Below are 19970 nucleotides of genomic sequence, written 5' to 3'. Positions count from 1 at the left end.
GGTTCAAGGAATTGTTCATCACAAGGTCAAATTACTCTATTTGCTTCAGGTTCTAATGTTAGCTTATGACCATGTTTGGATAATGATAGAAGCTCATTTAAAAGTAGAGAAGTGGGGTGCCTTCGTGGCTCAGTTGGTTGGGCGTCTACCTTTGGCTCAGGTCATGATCCCCCAGTCCTGGGATTGAGCCCCACATTGGGCTCCCTGGTTGGTGGGGAGTCTGCTTCTCCCTCTGCCCCTCACCCAACTCATGCTCTCTCTCTCACTCAGGTGAATAAATAAAAATCTTTAAAAAAAAAAAGTAGAGAAGTTAATTTTTGCCCATCCTCATTTAATTTCTTGTAATTTGCTTCTGGTAGTTTTGATAAAATGTGGCCAAACATGAAAACCCTCCAGATCTTTCAGAACTACTCTGTTCTTTGATGTTGAAAACAAAACCAGAAACAATCTAAGGCAGACATTGATCAGTTCTAATCTCTTAATGTGTCCTGGGCAGTAAACTAACGGCTGCCATTGTAGCCGCTAGATCTAGAGGATCACAATGGAAGTTTCCTGGAATTCTTGAGGACATGATGGATCTGCTTGGATAGTCTAGTCTTTACTGCTGTATTTTCGTGTCCTTCTTATGTGGTTTCTCCCTAAGAAAATTTATATAAACAATGTCCCTAGCTCTTATGCCCCTCACTCCTTTCCAAATTTCTAGTCTACTGGTGCCCAGGAGTGAAATCTATTTTAGAAAATACTCTAATTCGATAACTTGTGCTTGGAAGTGTCTGTCCCTTTATTATGTGTTCTTCATGCTCTTCCTGGGGAGTGGAATGGCATCCTTTGGAGGTGGCTGGCATTGGGGTGAATGAAGCAGGACTAAAGAAAGGGGGAGGTCATCTCCTCTTTCATTAGTATTATACCTGGTTCGGGTTCCACAATTTAAAAGAGAGTCTTCTAGTCCTTGGAACTAGCTCAGAAGAGCTTCTAGATGACTGAATAATAATAAAACCAAATCTATGAGCAAAAGGATAATTGGATAAGAGCCACTTGATATTGGAGTTGAAAAGCTTGGAGGTTGATCGCAGAGGTCAACCATCAGCGATTCACCTTGCCAGCTGAGAGGAAACAGACCAAGCCCAGGGACTAGTGTAGGCTGCAGCATGAAGGGTACTGAGTGAGCCAGGAAGTTGTCCCTCATTATGCAGAAAAAAAACACCTTAGAAATTATACAGGTAAGCTCTGAAAGGTGGGGCAGCCCAACAGTCCTTTAATTTTTAGTCTTTGTTTTATTTTGAGGCTCAGATTATCATATTCCTTAATTTGTGGTACACACAAGACCCTTCTTAGGTTTTACTTCTCATTCTATTTCTTCCGCTCTCCCACTCACCCTTTATCTTGCTCTCTCTCTTAACAACATATTCTTAAGATCTTCTTATGTTACCAATTATATTTCAAATATTTCTAATACATTGTTTCTAACTGCTTTTTATTGGTTTCCTATTTCTATGCACTCTTTGCTTATTGAATTCTGTAGTATTGGACATTTCTGCTGCTTCCAGTTCTCACAAATGATGCCATAATGAATATACTCATATATATTGTTGAGCACCCGTTAGATCTGGTTGATGGGAAAAAGGGGAAGGGAAAGGGGTGGGCTAGGTGGCTCATGTTTTCTCTAAGCAATGAGGAATATTGAATTGTCCATGAGAAATGGAGACACATGATATCAAAAGTCCTAGCCTAACATTTCAGACATTTAGAAGTTCTTCTGAGTTCCTTAGTACTTTACTAAGACTTGAATAAGAGACTGAAATAATATTCTGGAACGTAAAGAGTGTGACCTTCAGTGATCTTCCCTTCTCAACGTCATTTCCTTCAACTTGAGCTGGTCGGTTCTGGAAGCATTTCAATTCTCCATATTGGCCATTGATTACCTAGACAAAGCAAATGAAATGTTCTAAGAAATCTTATTAGTCACAGGGGTTGAGTGAAGTTTCTAAAATGTTTTGCTATTTTAATGTTTGCAAAACCTGATGACATTCAGTTGCCCAACATTAGATCCTGAGTCACCAAGAAAGGGATAGGAACCTTAATAGGGATACCTTGTATTTATATAGTGTTTATAATTTATAGTGCTATTCATAAACATAATCCATCTTATCAAATCCTACAACAACCCTGTGAGATAGTGGGGGTAGGATTACTGTAGCAGGTGGGGGTAGCTTCAATGGTAGATGAAGAAATGGAGGTTCAAAGCAATTAAGTTGTTCAAGGTCACTTGGAGATTTAAGTGACATCGCTAGAAGCAAAGTGAGGGTCTTCTGAGGCTCCATCCAGCCTTTCTTTTCTTTTCTTTTTTAAGACTTTTTTGAGAGAGAGAGAGAGAGAGAGAGAGAGTGCACCAGCGAAAGAGCATGAGTCAGGGGGAGGGGCAGAAGCAGACTCCCCCGCTGAGCGGGGAGCCCTCCGAGGGGCTGGATCCCAGGACCCTGGGATCATGCCCTGAGCCAAAGGCACACGCTTAACTGACTGAGCCACCCAGGTGGCCCCCCATCCAGCCTTTCTGCAACACCTCTCTAATGCTCAGAGAAACGACCTACAGTAAGTTCAGAGTTATCCCCTGAGCTGGGCTTTGTAAAGTATCTGTCCTTTTCAATTATTGTGTGATGTTAATAAGAAGGCTCCAGCTGCACACCATTAGTTGAACACCTGTTCATAAAAATAACTGGGTAAAAAAATAAGGCCCATATAACTGAGTCTCATGGCAACAAGCATCATGCCTGGTTGGACTTTGGCATAATTTGGAGTCCTACAAAGTACCAGGTGCTTGTCATTTTATTCATTACCTAATTACAGTCATAAAATAAGAATGGTGGCTGGACCATAAAAAGTAATAATTGATTCAAGTATATTTGTGTAGAGATAATTCCATTCTTCAAAGAGTCTTTTCTAGACATTTCAAAATGCACTAACAGCCTGAGGAGGTCATGCCTGCTTGCATTAGGTTACAACGGCCTACAAACAGGCAGCCTAACCATCTACCCGTCACACATGCACAGTACCAGGGAAGTCCCTAACTCCTGTTCCGTACTGTGTAATTAGGGCTCAGGCAAAAATATCATAGAACCCACTATACAGTTTTTAAAAAATAAATCCTGATGAAATGTCCCCAGAATGACAAATGAACAGCCTTTTTCAGAGCCAGGCACTGAGAATACGAACCTCTTCAGAAAAAAACTCTAATTTTTTTTTGACATCCTTTTAAAGTGAGTAAATGGCTACAGAGCACTATGACAATTCTACTTGACTCTCAGTTATCTGTGTGTGGCTTCACTGGATTAGATTTTTAAAATACCAGACTGATTTCTATCATCAATGTTTAAGTTTTGAAGCTCCCCTTCTCTTCTAAGAAAGAAACCTATTTCTCCCTACCCTGCAGCCTATTGATCTAACTAATTTAATTAATGTTCTCCTAAGTCAAGCAGAATTAGGACACTAAATGGGTTACCCAAAATGAATAACTTAAAACATAGGATATTTATAGGGGTGCCTGGGTGGCTCAGTCGGTTAAGCACCTGACTCTTGATTTTGGCTCAGGTCATGATCTCAGGGTCCTGGGATTAAGCCTGGAGTTGTGCTCCTCAATCAGCTGGAGATTCTCTCTCCCTCTTCCTCTGCCCCTCCCCCCTACCCTTCTCTCTCTAAAATAAATGAGTAAATCTCTTTTTAAAAAAGGATATTGGGGCACCTCGGTGGCTCAGTGGGTTAAGCGTCTGCCTTCAGCTCAGGTCATGATCCCAGGCTCCTGGGATGGAATCCCGAATCCGGCTCCTTGCTCAGCAGGGAGCCTGCTTCTCCCTCCACCTCCTGCTCCCCCTGCTTGTGCTCTCTCTCTGACAAATAAATAAATAAAGGGGCGCCTGGGTGGCTCAGTCGGTTAAGCGTCTGCCTTCAGCTCAGGTCATGATCCCAGACTCCTGGGATCGAGCCCCACGTCGGCAGGGAGCCTTCTTCTCCCTTTCCTCTCTGCTTGTGCTCTCTTTCACTATCTCTCTCTCTCTCAAATAAATAAATAAAATCTTTTTTAAAAATTTAAAAAATAAAAAAGGGTATTTATAACCTGCCCTTTTGACTTGTGCCATTTTTCCTCTCCATAAACTATTTAGAAAGTTGGTCTTTATGTTATTTGCTTCTAGCTTTAGTAGTGCAAATTTCTCTGTGTTCAATGGTTTTCTTTAGAAAATATTACGATTTTTCCCCCATAGCAGAAATCGGCTTGTCTGATTTCTTGGTGTATTAGGGCGTGAGACATTGTCAAAGAGATTTGATAATTCAATTTACTTCACAAGTCTCACCCCTCCTGGATTATCTGGTTTGAAAGGCCCTGAGCACATGGCTGTGCCCGTGGAAATCTCTAGGACAAGCCGTTTTTGTTCCTTTGTTTGTATTTGATCATAGGACCAAACTCTGTTTGAGATGTAATGAATATTCACAGTTACTAAGCATTAGCACAACCATACTAACAATACCCAAAGCAGGCAGAGACCCAAGCATATTCACCCCATCAGACATATTTCTATCCTACCTATTCAAAGTGGAATAAAAAATGAAAGGTCAGGAAATTTGAAGCTATAGTGTATTCTCTGATCTGTAATCACAAAGCTGCAACTATATGATTTCTTAAGAGCAAAAAGCAGCCTCCTGTTCACTACCAAGGTTAGGAGTATGAGTTTCTGTCCTCCAAGATTCTAACAGAACTGTGTCTTGCTAATCTGTAACAGCAGTACGGATACCTAAATTCAACAGGAATATTTTTACTATCCCACATGTAAGTGAGAAATTGAATGTTTTACCTATAATAAGGGGACCAGATATCCAGGTTTGCCTGGGATGCTTCTGATGTATGCTGTTGTCTTGGTGTAATTAATCATAGCACCCCGTTTACACATAGATGTTCCAGGATAGATGGCAAATTATTTGGTCACGTTAATTTAACAGACAGGCTGAAAGTAAAAAGCACCGTGGTTCAAAATGTTTCATGGGTGCTTCAGGGGTCCTTTGAAGTAGAAGCTAGGAACAAAATGTTCAGCAAACCAGGGACATAGGCTGGAATAGGCCACTGTGTTTCCCTTTCTCAGGCCAGTGACATTAGTAAGCTGTTGTCGAGGAATAGCACGATCATTTAAACCCAGGCCAAGCTGAGCGTTAGAATTTTAGAGGAGAAATGATCTCAGAGGTCATCTGGCCCAACATCTTCACTTTTCTGGATGAATAAATTATTACACTCCTGGAAATGCGAATGTCATTTTATAGTTTTCTAAGTTATTTCCTGAGCAAAATCTCACTGGATCACAATTGAAGTAGGCAAGGAAGGAAGTTTTTAGCCACATTTTATAGAGAAGAAAACTCAGTTTCAAATAAGTTAAAACAAACAAACAAACAAAAAACTAAACACCTCAGCCAAGGTCCTGTGACTATTAAGTAGAGGAGCTAAAACTGAAATGCAGGTCTGACTCTTTTCCCAGTGCTCTTTCTAATATCCCATACCAGTTTGATATTTTCATTCATGAATGAGGATTTAAAATATGTCCCTTCCATATAATCCAATAAAGATACACAACACTCCCTCTGTAACTAATGCTGTACACTCAAAATAATTTTATTTCTGCTTCTCTTTCTCCTCCCACCTGCAAAGAGCTCTGGCCAACAACTGAACTGTTCTGGCCTGACAGTGCCTCTTGGTGGCTGGCCCAGGAAATGCAAGGCCCCAAACCTTCCCTATCCCCTTCTTCCTTGGCCCTTGGGTAGAAGAATGAGGAGGTGAGGACTGTGCCCAGTAATTCTGGCTTTTTCTTTATCGTTCATTAATTACGTCTCAGACAACTTGCTTCTCACATCAGTGCTTCTCAGCATTACCCTTCTCCCTCCTTCCCCCTCTTTATTTCATCTCTGACCCAAATACAGTTCTAATGATTATGCCTTTATACGATATGGCAAAGTCCTACTTTTTGAAGTGAAAATGAAGTTCAATCACCCTGCATCCAATATATATTCACTGCACATCCCACAATGTGTCAGGGACTGTTCCTGACTCTTGGGATACATTAGACTTGGGCTTTAAACCTTTAGCCTCCTCCAAGTTTCCTGAACCCCCTTCAATATCTGCAGCAGAACCTCATTTCCCTGAGCCAAGGCTTAATTAAAACTGCTGTTTCTTAAGCATTTGCCTTCAAAATGAAATGATAGCTTATTAAATTTCCCTAGGATACTTCAACAGGATGATTTTCTACTTCTTTTTGTTCTGTAACAAATACATAGCAGTTTAGATACACTCCCTCCTGTGGGTTAGCTTAGTGTTCTATCTACAATGTATAATGTTCTGTCTAGAGAAAACTTTTTCTGAATTCGTAACAATCATTATAGAGACAGCTTTTTGGAAAAGCAACCTGAACAATAGGCAGATCTCCCATGAGGAGATTATGGAAGTGGGGTTGCCTTCTTTCATTTGCCCATTTATTTCTAAGGAGTTTGACTAAATCCTCCACTTATTTCAGAGCACAAAGAAACCCAAGGTTTTATTATTGTCTTTAATCATTTCCCCCATATTTCTACATACAAAGTTTTGACTTCGAGCATGAGTTGGGCTACCAGTGAAAAGAACTCAGCCAGTATACCAAGAATTTTACGTCCAGGGTTAATTAATGATTAATTCACTCCTGGAAGTCCTTCCCAGACAGTGCCCCCTCCCTTTTCATATCTTGCTATTTTCTGTAAGTAGCCGTAGAAAGTCTAGACCACTGAGGGACCTGGTTCAACACCTGTCTCAGGAGATTCCTTAATCAATTCGACAAAACTCTGTAAATCTAGGGAGTAAGTAGCAGCCATAATCACTAAGATCCAGCTGATCTGGTTGAAGCCAACCTTTCTGTTCCATTCTGTCAGATGCTGACACTTTTTCTCATTTGTCCACTATATTATTCACATAATGTCATCATTCAATTATGTTTGTACCAATTAAAGAAGAGGATGTGGGGAAAAGAAAGCCAGCCCGGCTGATGGTGTTGGTAGTATTCACTGAAATCACTAGCTGATCCATTTCGCTGGGTCAGAGCTATGCCTGGTCACCATGTTTCTGTTTTGAAACATGCTACAGGGAGGGAGACATTGCTGCCAGACTGGCTCTGCCCCACAGGGGAGCCGGCACAGACGCAGGACATTGCCTTCCTTTTGTCCCAGGAGGCACCACCTGACTTTACTTCTCCTCTTTCCACAACCAACCTTCAAGGCTCTTGGTCTACATGGCTACTTCATGCGAAGAGGAAATCTAGTGTAGTGGCTAAGAACATGGATGCAGAAGCTAGACTTTCTGGGTTTGAATCCCTGCTCTACCACTCACTAGGTTTGTGTTTGGGGAAAGTTATATACATCTCCTGGGGAAAAGTATATAGGTTTCCATTTGCATCATTTACTATGTGTGTAAAATGGAGTCAAGAAGAGTGCCTGTCCCATAATGCTGCTTCCTCTGATGGTTACATGAGCTAACTCATCTAAGACGAAGAACTGGGCCAGGCACAGAGTAATTGCTCAATAAATATGTTGTTATTGTGCTAACAGGGATGAGATTTCTGTATGCAATTCAAAAATAGGAATCAGCTCTGTGCTGTTTCAGACAGTGGGGACTAAAACATATTAGAAGGCTGGAAAGTTATTTTTTCCAATGTAATGTTTTGGTTTTGAACTTGGTCAGTCCTGGTTGTTGAAAACAATGTCTTTCCAACTTATGTCCTAAATCAAGTCATGCCAGATGCCATTGGTTAATTTCAGTTCAGCACATTAGTTATGAGCACCTATTCAGTGCCAGATACTCCTAATGAATGCTGGTGAGATACAAATGTATAAGACTTATCCCCCACAGAAGAGCATATCACTTAGTAGGGAAGACAGGCCGGGGAACAAATTATTTTAAAACAATTTCAATTTGGTTATTATTCTCATAGGCCAAGACTACCTGGAAAAATCTACTCACCAACTCATAGAGTATCTGTTCCTGCTTATTTTTAACTCCTCACTACTCATCTTCTGCCCTATTAATGCTTCCTCATTAATAGATGCAAGGATAAATTGAGAAGTGTCAGTAAGAAATGAGAAAAAAAATACCAACAACTAAATTCAAATCAACACACAGTGTAGAAGTGCTAATGAGAAAACATGCTAAAGATAGGACATCCTCACCCCCACCCATCCCTACCTCATTAGTTTTGAGAAATTCCATCCAGGGATACATCTTATGACAAAGCAATACAGGCAGCATTTGATTTTTTTAAAAAAGGTTCTGATTTAAACCCTCATACTTTACCATTCCAGAAAAAAAATTTTTTTAAATAAATTGCAGCCCATATTGGGGAGGGTATGTGCAACGGTGAGTGCTGTGAATTGTGCAAGACTGTTGAATCACAGATCTGTACTTCTGAAACAAATAATGCAACATATTTTAAGAAAAAAGAAAAAGAAGAAGATAACAGGAGAGGAAGAAAAGGGGAGTATGTCAGAGGGGGAGACGAACCATGAGAGATGATGGACTCTGAAAAACAAACTGAGGGTTCTAGAGGGGAGGGGGGTAGGGGGATGGGTTAGCCTGGTGATGGGCATTGAGGAGGGCACGTTCTGCATGGAGCACTGGGTGTTATGAACAAACAATGAATCATGGAACACTGCACCAAAAACTAATGATGTAATATATGGTGATTAACATAACAATAAAAAAATTAAAAAAAAAATCTGCAAAAAAATAAATAAATAAATAAATAAATAAATTGCAGCCCAGAAAGACTGAAACTATAAACTGTTCTTACCAGTTTGCCACCCAGGAGACGCCCCACTGAATGCCTAGCTCACAGTCATTGAAAGAACAATAATATCGGGGCGCCTGGGTGGCTCAGTTGGTTAAGCGACTGCCTTCGGCTCAGGTCATGATCCTGGAGTCCCGGGATCGAGTCCCACATCGGGCTCCCCGCTCAGCGGGGAGTCTGCTTCTCCCTCTGACCCTCTTCCCTCTCGTGCTCTCTATCTCTCATTCTCTCTCTGTCAAATAAATAAATAAAATCTTAAAAAAAGATTTTTTTTAAAAAAAGAACAATAATATCTTCTGTTAGCAAGCACTTTACAGTTTAGAAATACTTCCCTACAATAATATCATATGAACTTTACCACAAAGCTGTGAGCCAGGTGAAGGTGTGTATTGTATCCCTTCTTCCCATTGAGAGAAATGGAGGCTTGGCAAAGTGATGTTTTCTGTTGTTGTTTTTTTAAATTTTTAAAAAGATTTTATTATATTTCGGGGCACCTGAGTGGCTCAGATCATGATCCCAGGGTCCTGGGGTCGAGCCCCACATCCGGCTCCTGGCTCAGCGGGGAGCCTGCTTCTCCCTCTCCCTCTGCTTCTTCCTCTGCTCATGCTCTCTCTCTCTCTCTGTCTGTATCTCTGTGTCTTAAATGAATAAGTAAAATCTTTAAAAAAAGATTTTATTATATTTATTTGACTGAGAGAGAGAGAGAGAGCACAAGCAGGGGAAGAGGCAGGGAGAGGGACAAGCAACCTCCCTGCCGAGCAGGAAGCCTGATGTGGGGCTCAGTCCCAGGACCCTGAGATCATGATCCAAGTCGAAGGCAGACACTTAACCAACTGAACCACCCAGGTGCCCCCAAAGTGATGTCTTGAATAATCAGTACCTGGGACATCTAATTGTTTGTACTCAGGACTATATTAACTCAAATCTCATTTTGCTTTTAATTCTGCTGGGTTTCCTGGAATAGAGGGGCTTCTAAGGCAAGACGAAAGCAAATTGAAAGAGGAATGCCTGGGAAGCAGTGCGCTGAATTAGCAACTCCACACAGCACACCTAACAGTGCACATCAGATATGCAGAACGTAAAAGAAGGCAGCACTTCATATTTTTAAGCCTTGGATTTCCAACGACCAAGAGAGATGCCATCCCAGAGCAGGGCTGAAGCCTCGAAAACCAAACCTGATGACACCTGTGCCTGACAAAACCCCGGGGGCACAAGAGGTCCTTGGGATGGCGTGGGCACTGGCAGCCGGCTGAGCTGGCACGTATTCAAGGACAAGTTGGCCTCTCAGTCTTCCCACCTCATTGAGTCAAGTGCAGCATGTTATGGGAGGACAGGTGCTTGTCGTTGTGTGAGTTGGCAGGGGTTCTGCATGCACCTGAAGCTATTACATTGAGTCCAAAATTAAGAGCTCAGATCTTACTGGACAAACTTGAACAAATCTCCCCAATTTATCAGTACCTCGAACAATGGAGTCAGAACAAAACTTTAGAGGGGCAAGTCCATTATCCCTGTGACCTTGGTGTCAAGCAGATACCAGGCTTTTCCAGGAGACATGGGGAGGTCTGCAAGAAGACTGCAGAAGCAGCTAAGGGAATGAGGCTGGAGAGGTCAGCAATGCATGCCCCACACGGGGAAAGACTGGCTGCCACCAGTGCCAGCCCTTCACTAAAATAATGGACAACTCCAATTAGAGCTCAACAATCCAAACTGGTGATCCAGTGATATCTTAGAATCTCTGACATCAGTAGAGCCTCAGGAGAATATATATTTGTTAAAGATTTTATTTATTTGAGAGAGAGAATGAACAAGCCCAAGCAAGTGGGGGGAAAAGCAGAGGGAGAGGGACAAGCAGACTCCATTCTGAGCTTGGAGCCTGATGCAGGGCTTGATCTCATGACCCTGAGATCATGACCTGAGCCCAAATCGAGTCAGATGCTTAACCGGCTGAGCCACCCAGGTGCCCTGAGGACAATATATTTTAAAGGTATAAATCAATCTTGTTGCTCTAGATACCACAAACTGCCTTTACTGCTAATGCCAGAATAAAAGGTAGGATTCTGAGTCTTCCTCTGATGCTACAGACAAGTTAGTAAACCTTTCTCAACCGTAAAACAGGACCAATTCCATTCTGATTACTTTGAGAGGATTGTGAGAGACCTAAAGAACCAATAGCAACCTGATATGAGGAAATCTTAATCTCAGGAACAAACTGAGTGTTACTGGAGTGGTGGGGGGTGGGAGGGATGGGGTGGCTGGGTGATAGACATTGGGGAGGGTATGTGCTACGGTGAGCGCTGTGAATTGTGCAAGACTGTTGAATCACAGATCTGTACTTCTGAAACAAATAACGCAACATATTTTAAGAAAAAAGAAAAAGAAGAAGATAGCAGGAGAGGAAGAATGAAGGGGAGTAAGTCAGAGGGGGAGACGAACCAGGAGAGATGATGGACTCTGAAAAACAAACTGAGGGTTCCAGAGGGGAGGGGGGTGGGGGGATGGGTTGGCCTGGTGATGGGTATTAAAGAGGGCACATTCTGCATGGAGCACTGGGTGTTATGAACAAACAGTGGATCATGGAACACTACACCAAAACAAATGATGTAATATATGGTGATTAACATAACAATAAAAAAATAAAAAAAAAAAGAACCAATAGCAACCTGCTTCTGAACTGGAGTTCAGCACCCCGTGCTCATGTGCAAACACTTGAGCACATTATTTGGTTTTACATGTTTATACCGTTTTAAACCCACAACCAAATAGTCTCTTTTACACTTCCTGTCTATCCCTACATCCTTTCTTCTTCGTTTACTCAGTCATTTTAAATCCATACCTGTTGTTTTCATTCAGAGACTTTGATATTCACTTTGCAGGGGTGGGGATGAGAGGGTAGGAAATTGATATGGTTAACATGTTATTTTTTTTTTAACTTTTTTTTTTTTTTGAGTGCAGAATCAAGTCCTGACTTCCAGGAACTCTGTAAAAGGGAAAATAGGAACATTTTTAGCATCAGACAGACAAAAGATCTACTAAAATTGGTTTTCCATACATCTTTTGTATTGTTTTTGGTGACCCATGGAAAGAACAAGCTAGCCTAGAGACAGACCCTAAACTCTCAAAAAATACCTCAAATCTCCTGCTGGGCTGAAACAGGAAATACTTTCATACAGTAAATAGTAAACATATGGAATTTTTTAGCCCCAAAAACTTATGCAAGCTGAATACATAAATAGCTGAAAGAGGTTTAGGTATTACTCATGAATGAAAAGAATACATAACAATTTTGGCAAAAATTAAAAAGTTTGACAGTATTGATGAGGATGTGGGGCAAAGGAAATGATATACATTGTTTGTAGAGTATAGTTTTGTTCAACAACTTTGGAAAAGAAGTTGATATTATGTTGTAAAGTTAAAAGCCGCATATCTTGGGGCACCTGGGTGACTCAGTCGGTTAAGCAGCTGACTCTTGATTTTTGGCTCAGGTCATGATCTCAGGGTTTGAGATCGAGCCCCAAGTAGGTCTTCCTGCTCAGCAGGGATTCTGCTTGAGATTCTCTCTCCCTCTGCCCCTTTTCCCACTCACACACACTCTCTCTATAAAATAAATAAATCTTAAAAAAAAAAAGCGCCACATATCTTATGACCTGTTCCACTCGTGTCTACCCTAGAGAAACCCTCCTAGATGCACTTCAGAAAGCAAAATGTTCCAGGACACCTGGGTGGCTTAGTCGGTTAACCATCTGTCTTCGGCTCAGGTCATGATCCCAGGGTCCTGGGATCGAGCCCCGTGGCAGGCTCTCTGCTCAGCAGGAAGCCTGCTTCTCCCTCTCCTTCTGCCCCTGTTCATGCTCTCTCTCTCTCAAATAAATAAAATCTTTAAAAAAAAAATGTTCCAAGAGGCAATGTTCATAATAGCAAAAAACTGAAAACAATCCAAATATCCACCAGCAGGAAAAGACATAAATAAATTATAGTATATTCACAAAATGGAAACAGCACTGAATATGAATGAACTTCTGTATATGCAGAAATATGGTTGAATCTTGGAAACATGTTGATAGAAAAAAAGCAATTTACAGAATAATTACATATAATACTACTTTTACACAATTCAAAAATATACAAAGCTAAAATAATGTTCTTTTAGGGATCCATACATATGTGATAGAACTAATTTAAAAATCAAAGGAATGATTAATACGAAAGTCAGAATCTTGATTTCTTCTGGGAGCAAATAAGCTGTAAGGGTGGGATTGGGAAAGAAATACAAGTAGCTTCCATAGTCTTGGTAATGATTTAATTTTTAAACTGGGTGGGGTTCACTAGTGTTAATTTATTCTTCATAGCTTACATGTATATTACAAATATCCTTTTAATACCTAATGATCTTTGAAAATGAAAGTGCGTGGGGCGCCTGGGTGGCTCAGTTGTTAAGTGTCTGCCTTCGGCTCAGGTCATGATCCCAGGGTCCTGGGATCGAGCCCCACATCGGGCTCCCTGCTCAGCAGGAGACCTGCTTCTTCCTCCCCCACTCCCGCTCTCACTCCCTGTTTCCTCTCTCCCTGTGTCTCTGTCAAATAAATAAATAAAATCTTTAAAAAGAAAAAAAATGAAAGTGCGTACTTCCCTAATCTTCTAGGTGGACTTGATGGAAAATAACTTCCATGCTTTCCCTGAAAATGTAATTTGGTCCCAATAATCAGATGAAATTCTGGGCAAGATGGATCATTGGTCTGATCAGGGATATCTTTTTAAGAAAAACTAGACTTCCTAATTTCAAAATAATAAATGCTCATTATAGAAAATGGAGAAAACCAGAAGAAAATATAAAGAAAAAATTTTACATCATCTGTAGTCCCTTAATTTAGATATAATCACTGTTAGCATTTTGTTGTATTTTTCTCTAGTTTTTTAAATATGTAAAGCTAGAATTGATAATAGCATTTAAAAATATATTTTTCTATTTCTATTTGGAATTCTCTTTCCCTGAAGACAGTAATGATACTATGTGTATATGGTGTATTCATAGTCTAATGTTCAGTTTTAAGTTCTATTATACAAGTTGCCCATATAAATGATAGCTTAAATTTTAGCAGTTCTCTCACTGGAAACTTTAAGAAATAAGAGAAGGACAATCATTTGTCAAGTTTGCCAAATATTTTCCACTATAATTTTTGGCTTCTAAATCAATTACAGGTATTTGTACAAAGAAATGGAATTTTTCTTTTGATGACCTGCTTTCTTAAACTCTGATTTAAATATAAAAATACATTTTTCTGGGGCACCTGGGTGGCTCAATCGTTAAGCGTCTGCCTTCAGCTCAGGTCATGATCCCAGGGTCCTGGGATCGAGCCCCGCATCGGGCTCCCTGCTTGGCGGGAAGCCTGCTTCTCCCTCTCCCACTCCCCCTGCTTGTGTTCCCTCTCTCACTGTGTTTCTCTCTGTCAAATAAATAAATAAAACATTAAAAAACATTTTTCTGAAAGATTTTTAAAGGGTTTTATATTATTTCTAAATTTTTGAAAGCAGAGGGAAATTTCTCTTAATAATTCATAATTTTATTAAGCTTTTATTTATTTGCGTGAGAGAAACAGAGAGAGCACAAGCAGGGGAAGGGGCAGAGGGAGAGACAGAGGGACAAGCAGACTTCCCGCTGAGCATGGAGCCCAAGGTGGGGCTTGATCCCAGGACCCTGAGATCACAACCTGAGACAAAGTCAGAAACTTAACCGACTGAGCCACCTAGGTGCCCCAATAATTCATAATTTTAAAGGCAATTTCCCCATTCGTGACTATACATACAAAAAGATTAATAACATGGTGTCTAAATGGATTTTTTTTTTCTGGTGCGTATTTGTATATTTTAAAAACTTTATTCCTTTAAGTGCGCCTGGGTGGCTCAGTTGGTTAAGCATCTGACTTGGTTTTGGCTCAGATCATGATCTCAGGGTTGTGGGATTGAGCCCGGCATCAGGCTCCGTGCTCAGCAAGGAGTCTGCTTGGGATTCTCCCTCTCCCTCTGCCCCTGCCCCCAATCTCTCTCTCTCAAGTAAATAAATAAAATCTTTAAAAAAAAAAAACACCTTTATTCCTTTAAAGCCTCCTCAACCTATCATCTACTCAACGTTGAGAGGATATACAGCATCAGAGGTAGAAGATATTTTAATGCATTTTTACAGGTATAAAGTATAAGAAGTTCTAAACATTTATCATTGATTTTAATGATTAAATTACAAAATCTTGTAAGAGCTGAGATACTTTTTATATCCCTTCCCCACTGGATTCCTAAAGTGGATTCTGATTCAGGGGGACTGTGGGGGGACTGGACATTTCTACAGGTGATTCTGAGGCCCAGCCAGGCGTGAGAGCTACTGCTCTAAGCTTAAGGACATTAATCAAACAAAAAAACAAAAACCAAACACACAAATAAAAAACACATACGAACAAAGCTCTCTTTTGAAAGCAGACCTCCTGTTAGCCTAGAGAGGCAAATCAATATTCCACTCCTGGTTGTTAATTTTTTTAAAGATTTATTAATTTTTTTTTAAAGATTTATTTATGTATTTTGAGAGAGTGAGAATGAGAGAGAGAGAGGACATGAGAGGGGGGAGGGCCAGAGGGAGGAGCAGGTTCCTCGCTGAGCAGGGAGCCTGATGCGGGGCTCGATCCCAGGACTCCAGGATCATGACCTGAGCCGAAGGCAGTCGCTTAACCAACTGAGCCACGCAGGCGCCCCAAGATTTATTCATTTTTTTTTGAGAGAGAGAGAGAGGGTGGGGCAGAGGCAGAGGGAAAGGGAGAGAGAGAATCCCAAGCAGACTCTGCGCTGAGTGTGGAGCCAGATCCCAGGATCCTAAGATCATGACCGGAGGGGAAATCAAGAGTCAGACGTTCAACCCACTGAGCCATCCAGGTGCCCCCTATTTGTCAATTCTGAGACACACTGACAGCTTGGGTGATGCCCCCTGCACCCTGTCCAGAGTAGTTCAGTAAGTGATGAATGAAGAGCCTCCACTTCTCTTGGGGATAAGGAAGCACAGTATTGTCCTCACTTAAGAAAATACAATGCTTCAAGAGCCCACTGCTTCGTGGAAGTCCGGAATGAACATGAAGGAAATTTGGGCTAAAGAAAATTGGGAGATGGCCCTAAAAAATGATTCCACTGCTTTTTTCTCTTTTGGCCAGCTCACCATGGGACTGTTTTTGTTTTGTTTTGTTTTTTAAAGATTTTATTTATTTATTTATTTGACAGAGACAGTGAGAGCAGGAACACAAGCAGGGGGAGAGGGAGAAGCAGGCTTCCCGCCGAGCACGGAGCCTGAATGCGGGGCTCGATCCCAGGACCCTGGGATTATGACCTGAGCGGAAGGCAGACGCTTAACGACTGAGCCACCCAGGCACCCTCACCATGGGACTGTTGATAAGGAGTATCTACCACCGATAACCATTTGGTTTGATACTAGAGGTCAGATGCCTGGGAGAGGAAGAAGATAGTAAATGTGAGCTCATAGCAATCTCTGCAGGTTACTAGTTTGTAGCACTCTCCATGAGCTAGTTCATTCAGGGAAATACCTTTAAAATAACTCTAGGGTTAGGGGACAAGGGTAAAACTGCCTAACCAGGTGTTGGGTTTAATTTAGGAAAAAGACAGCTGTTTTCATTTAACCTCTTGAAAAGGTTTATGCATTGTCTTCCCCCAACCACAAGAGAAAACACAACCACAGGACAAATTACTCTTTGAATGTTCCGTAAGTTATGAATATAACCGCAGGAACAACAGAACTTGCGTTGAGATTAAAGTTTAAGGAGCTTTAAAATATTTTTAGTTCTTTTCATCTAAAAGTGTTTAGATTACCTTCAGAGAGGCTTTTCAACAGTTTCCTTACTGGAAAGGGTTGAGAAGCTTTATAAGGCCAAGGTTACCAGGGTGATTTGGTTTTTAAATTTCCTTGAAAAGAGAGCGAAGGAGAGAAGAAATGAAGCAACAGCTGTAAACACTTGTCAACCGAAGAGGGCTGAAAGAACAGAAACTGAGTTTTGTGAAGAAACAACAGATAGTTCTCACTCTAGAGGTCAGATCTTTCATCCTCATGTCTAGAAATCAAGCTTGTTTGTTTGGTGTACCTTGGAGAAGTAGGTACTTTCGAATGGACCTCCCACAAGTCTCCTTAGCAGCCAAATGAGTCCAGTGGCCGTCAGCCAACTAACCCAAGGAGGACTTTAAAGGCAACCGGAAGCTACCCGTGAAACCTCAAAGTCCTGTAACAGGAAGCCACACAAATAGAAGAGAAAACGCACCTGATTAAATGTAAGGACAGTAGTAGCCGTTGAGTTATGTAATAGTAAGTATGTAACAAAAAGAGATAAAGAAGTACATGCAGAACAGTCCTTGAATCTGAGTCCAGTTTAGAAATCTACACACTTGGTTAATATTTCTGAAGGACTGAGAATTCTACAAAGCAAAAATTTTCACTGAAAAGAGGCAGCATAACTGTGTCCATGGAATTAGATGGAAACTTTCCAAGAAATAAAATCAGCGGTAGTAGTGTCCCCTCTCCTATATTCTTTCAGGCAAAATGAGCAGTGGTGGGTGGTTCCAGGGGGCAGCTTTGGCTAGAGTTCGTATCCTATGAGGACAATCAGTGCTCATTCAAAAGCCCCTGCCTTTATAAACTGTTGCCCTCCTGATCTTTTCTGCCAAACTAAAGACAGAAAGGCCTGCTGAGAAGGGTCTGGCTGAGCACAGGACTGAAACCAAAGCTAAGGCTTTCCCTTCTAGGGTGCTGGTCATTAACTGGGCAACGCTGGGATAGTAAGTCTTCCTGTGCCTCATTCTCCTCGGCTGTTCCAGGAGAGGACTGAAAACGTTAATCTCCAAGGTTCTTTCCGGCTCTGAACTTCTGGGTCAAAGAAAAGGGGAGAGAGGTGTCAAGAGGAGAGGAGGCGTTTCTGACCTGGCTCGATCTTGTGAGCACCGCGATAGGAATCACTGGTACAGATTTTTAAATGGGGGAGGGGGCATATAACTCACCTAAAAACAGAGATTTCCTGATGACCTGACAAGTGCCTTGAGCCCAAGACTCCCTCACAGTAGAATGGCTTCTTGGCCTCCCTGCAAGCCTCTTCAAGTGACTCAGAGAGGTAAAGACATTTGTTAGGGAGCACAGGAGGCAGGTCACAGTAGAGAAGGTCGTAACAGCATCAGGGACATTATGCAGGCTCATGGGCAGAGTGTGGCTCCTCCCCAGGCACAAACCACATCAAAACCTACTCAGGATTGTACTGGATGATTTTGCAATTGTTTGTTTCAACAACAAACCAACCTGATTCCCACACTTGTGCTTCTCTTTTCCTGTCGGCAAAGTCGAGTCCTGACCTGTCTATGCCAAACCCTCCGCCAAGATCTTCAAGACTGTAACTTCGGATACCTCAATACATCTTAAATTGGAGGAGGGATGCACACCTGTTTTTTTTTTTTTTTTTTTTTTAGATTTTATTGATTTGACAGAGACAGCGAGAGAGGGAACACAAGCAGGGGGAGTGGGAGAGGGAGAAGCAGGCTTCCCGCGGAGCAGGGAGCCCGATGCGGGACTCGATCCCAGGATCCTGGGATCATGACCTGAGCCGAAGGCAGCCGCTTAACGACTGAGCCACCCAGGCGCCCCTGACTTTTTTTTTTTTTTTTTTTTTTTGGCCCAGTTCCGAGGCTTTTTAGATATGGAGAGGATGAAGCAGGAAGTCATGTTGCCCAAAATCTGCTAGAGCGATGTTCGGTTCTGAAGTAAGGAAATACAAGAGACCTTGAAGCTGGTAGTGAAGTGGGCTCTCTGCCGTAGCTACGCAACGATGTCCAGACAACGCAGGGCGGCGACGAGCCGCGCTGACTGGAGGCTGTGGATTCTGGGCTTCGGAAAAATGGGGGTGGCGGGGCGGGAGGGATGGCAGAGGAGCTTGCAGATTGCAGAGTGACTCGCACAAGCCCTCCGGTGGACCCTTCTCCTGATGCTCGGTTCCCGGTTTTAGCAACTCCAGGAGTATCCGACAGCTCGGTGGACGCTATCTCCACCTCTGTAAGAGGAAGAGATAAAAAGTGCCGCTGCTGTTCCCCAACTTTAAGAAGTAACTTCCGTCCTTGGGGTCATTTCTTTGAAGTGGGGGTGGGGTGTACTGCCCTCCTTGGCTATACACCACTTTAGAGGCAGAACGACGCACGGACCGGTGAGGTGTGTCCCCCACCCCCGCGACCTATCGGGACTGTCCCAGGACAGCTCCCTCTCCCGGGTGTGGGGGGAAGCTTTGAAGGCGATTTTCCAAAATCGCCGCCGCGCTTCCTGCACTCCTTCCTTAGAGCCTCGGGGCCAGGAGGGCGCGGCGCGTCATCTTCCTCCCGCCGCCGCCCCGGGCCCGGGCCCGGGCCCGGGGGTGGGGGGAAGTTGCCTAGAGAACCGGCCCCGGGCAGGCCCGGAGGCCCGAAGACGCGCGGCTCAGCCGTGAGACCCTCGGGAGCGCTCGGCCGGGAGCCCGGGGAGGCGCCCGCGGCCGCCTGCAGCCGCCGGGGACTCACGCGACCGTGCGCCCGCGGGAGGGACGGCCCCGCGCACGGAGGTGCCCGGCCGGCCGCTCCCCGGATCTCCGTCCCTCCCTGCCTGCCGCCGCGCTCACCGCCGCCGCTGCTTTCTTCCCCGCAGCCGCGCCAAGACCATGTCGGCGGAGAGCGCGAGCGGCCCCACCGAGGACCAGGTGGAGATCCTGGAGTACAACTTCAACAAGGTCAACAAGCACCCGGACCCCACCACGCTGTGCCTCATCGCGGCCGAGGCCGGCCTGTCGGAGGAGGAGACCCAGGTGAGCCCGGCACGCCACCCCACCCCGACCCCTGCCCGCCGGGGACGTCTCCAGCTCGCGGAGTCCCGCTCGCCCTCCCGCGATCTTCCATCGCTTCTGCCCGCACCCCGGGAGCCCGGACGCCGCGGCGCTCCCACCGCCGCCTCCCAGCGTCCCGGCTCCGCGCCCCCCGTCTGTCCCTCCAGCCGCAGCCCGCGGCCTCCCCCAGGAACCATTCAGAACCCTCACGATCACCCTTTCTTCTCCGCGCTAAGCTGCTCTCCCCGTGGGCCGGGAGAAGCGCTCTATT

At 43.4% G+C, this 19970-nt stretch overlaps 1 protein-coding gene across 6 annotated transcripts in view; it reads left to right on the top strand.

The window, feature by feature from the left end:
* Positions 1 to 19970, top strand: part of HOPX (HOP homeobox) — a 31714-nt gene that overhangs the window by 4696 nt on the left and 7048 nt on the right. For 3 of the 6 annotated variants that reach the window (XM_027598250.1, XM_027598251.2, XM_027598254.1), the window contains exon 2: positions 19525 to 19681. In XM_027598250.1, the coding sequence (XP_027454051.1) occupies positions 19538 to 19681 (144 nt within the window). In that variant the 5' untranslated portion in view covers positions 19525 to 19537. Of the gene's footprint in view, positions 1 to 18535; positions 18618 to 18817; positions 19060 to 19524; positions 19682 to 19970 lie in introns of those variants that run through there. The other 3 variants (XM_027598249.1, XM_027598255.2, XM_027598253.2) reach the window with 3 other exon arrangements.

The sequence above is a fragment of the Zalophus californianus genome, chromosome 2 (genome assembly GCF_009762305.2).
Source record: "Zalophus californianus isolate mZalCal1 chromosome 2, mZalCal1.pri.v2, whole genome shotgun sequence".
NCBI lineage: Eukaryota > Metazoa > Chordata > Mammalia > Carnivora > Otariidae > Zalophus > Zalophus californianus.
This window is presented reverse-complemented; position numbering and strand designations above follow the sequence as displayed.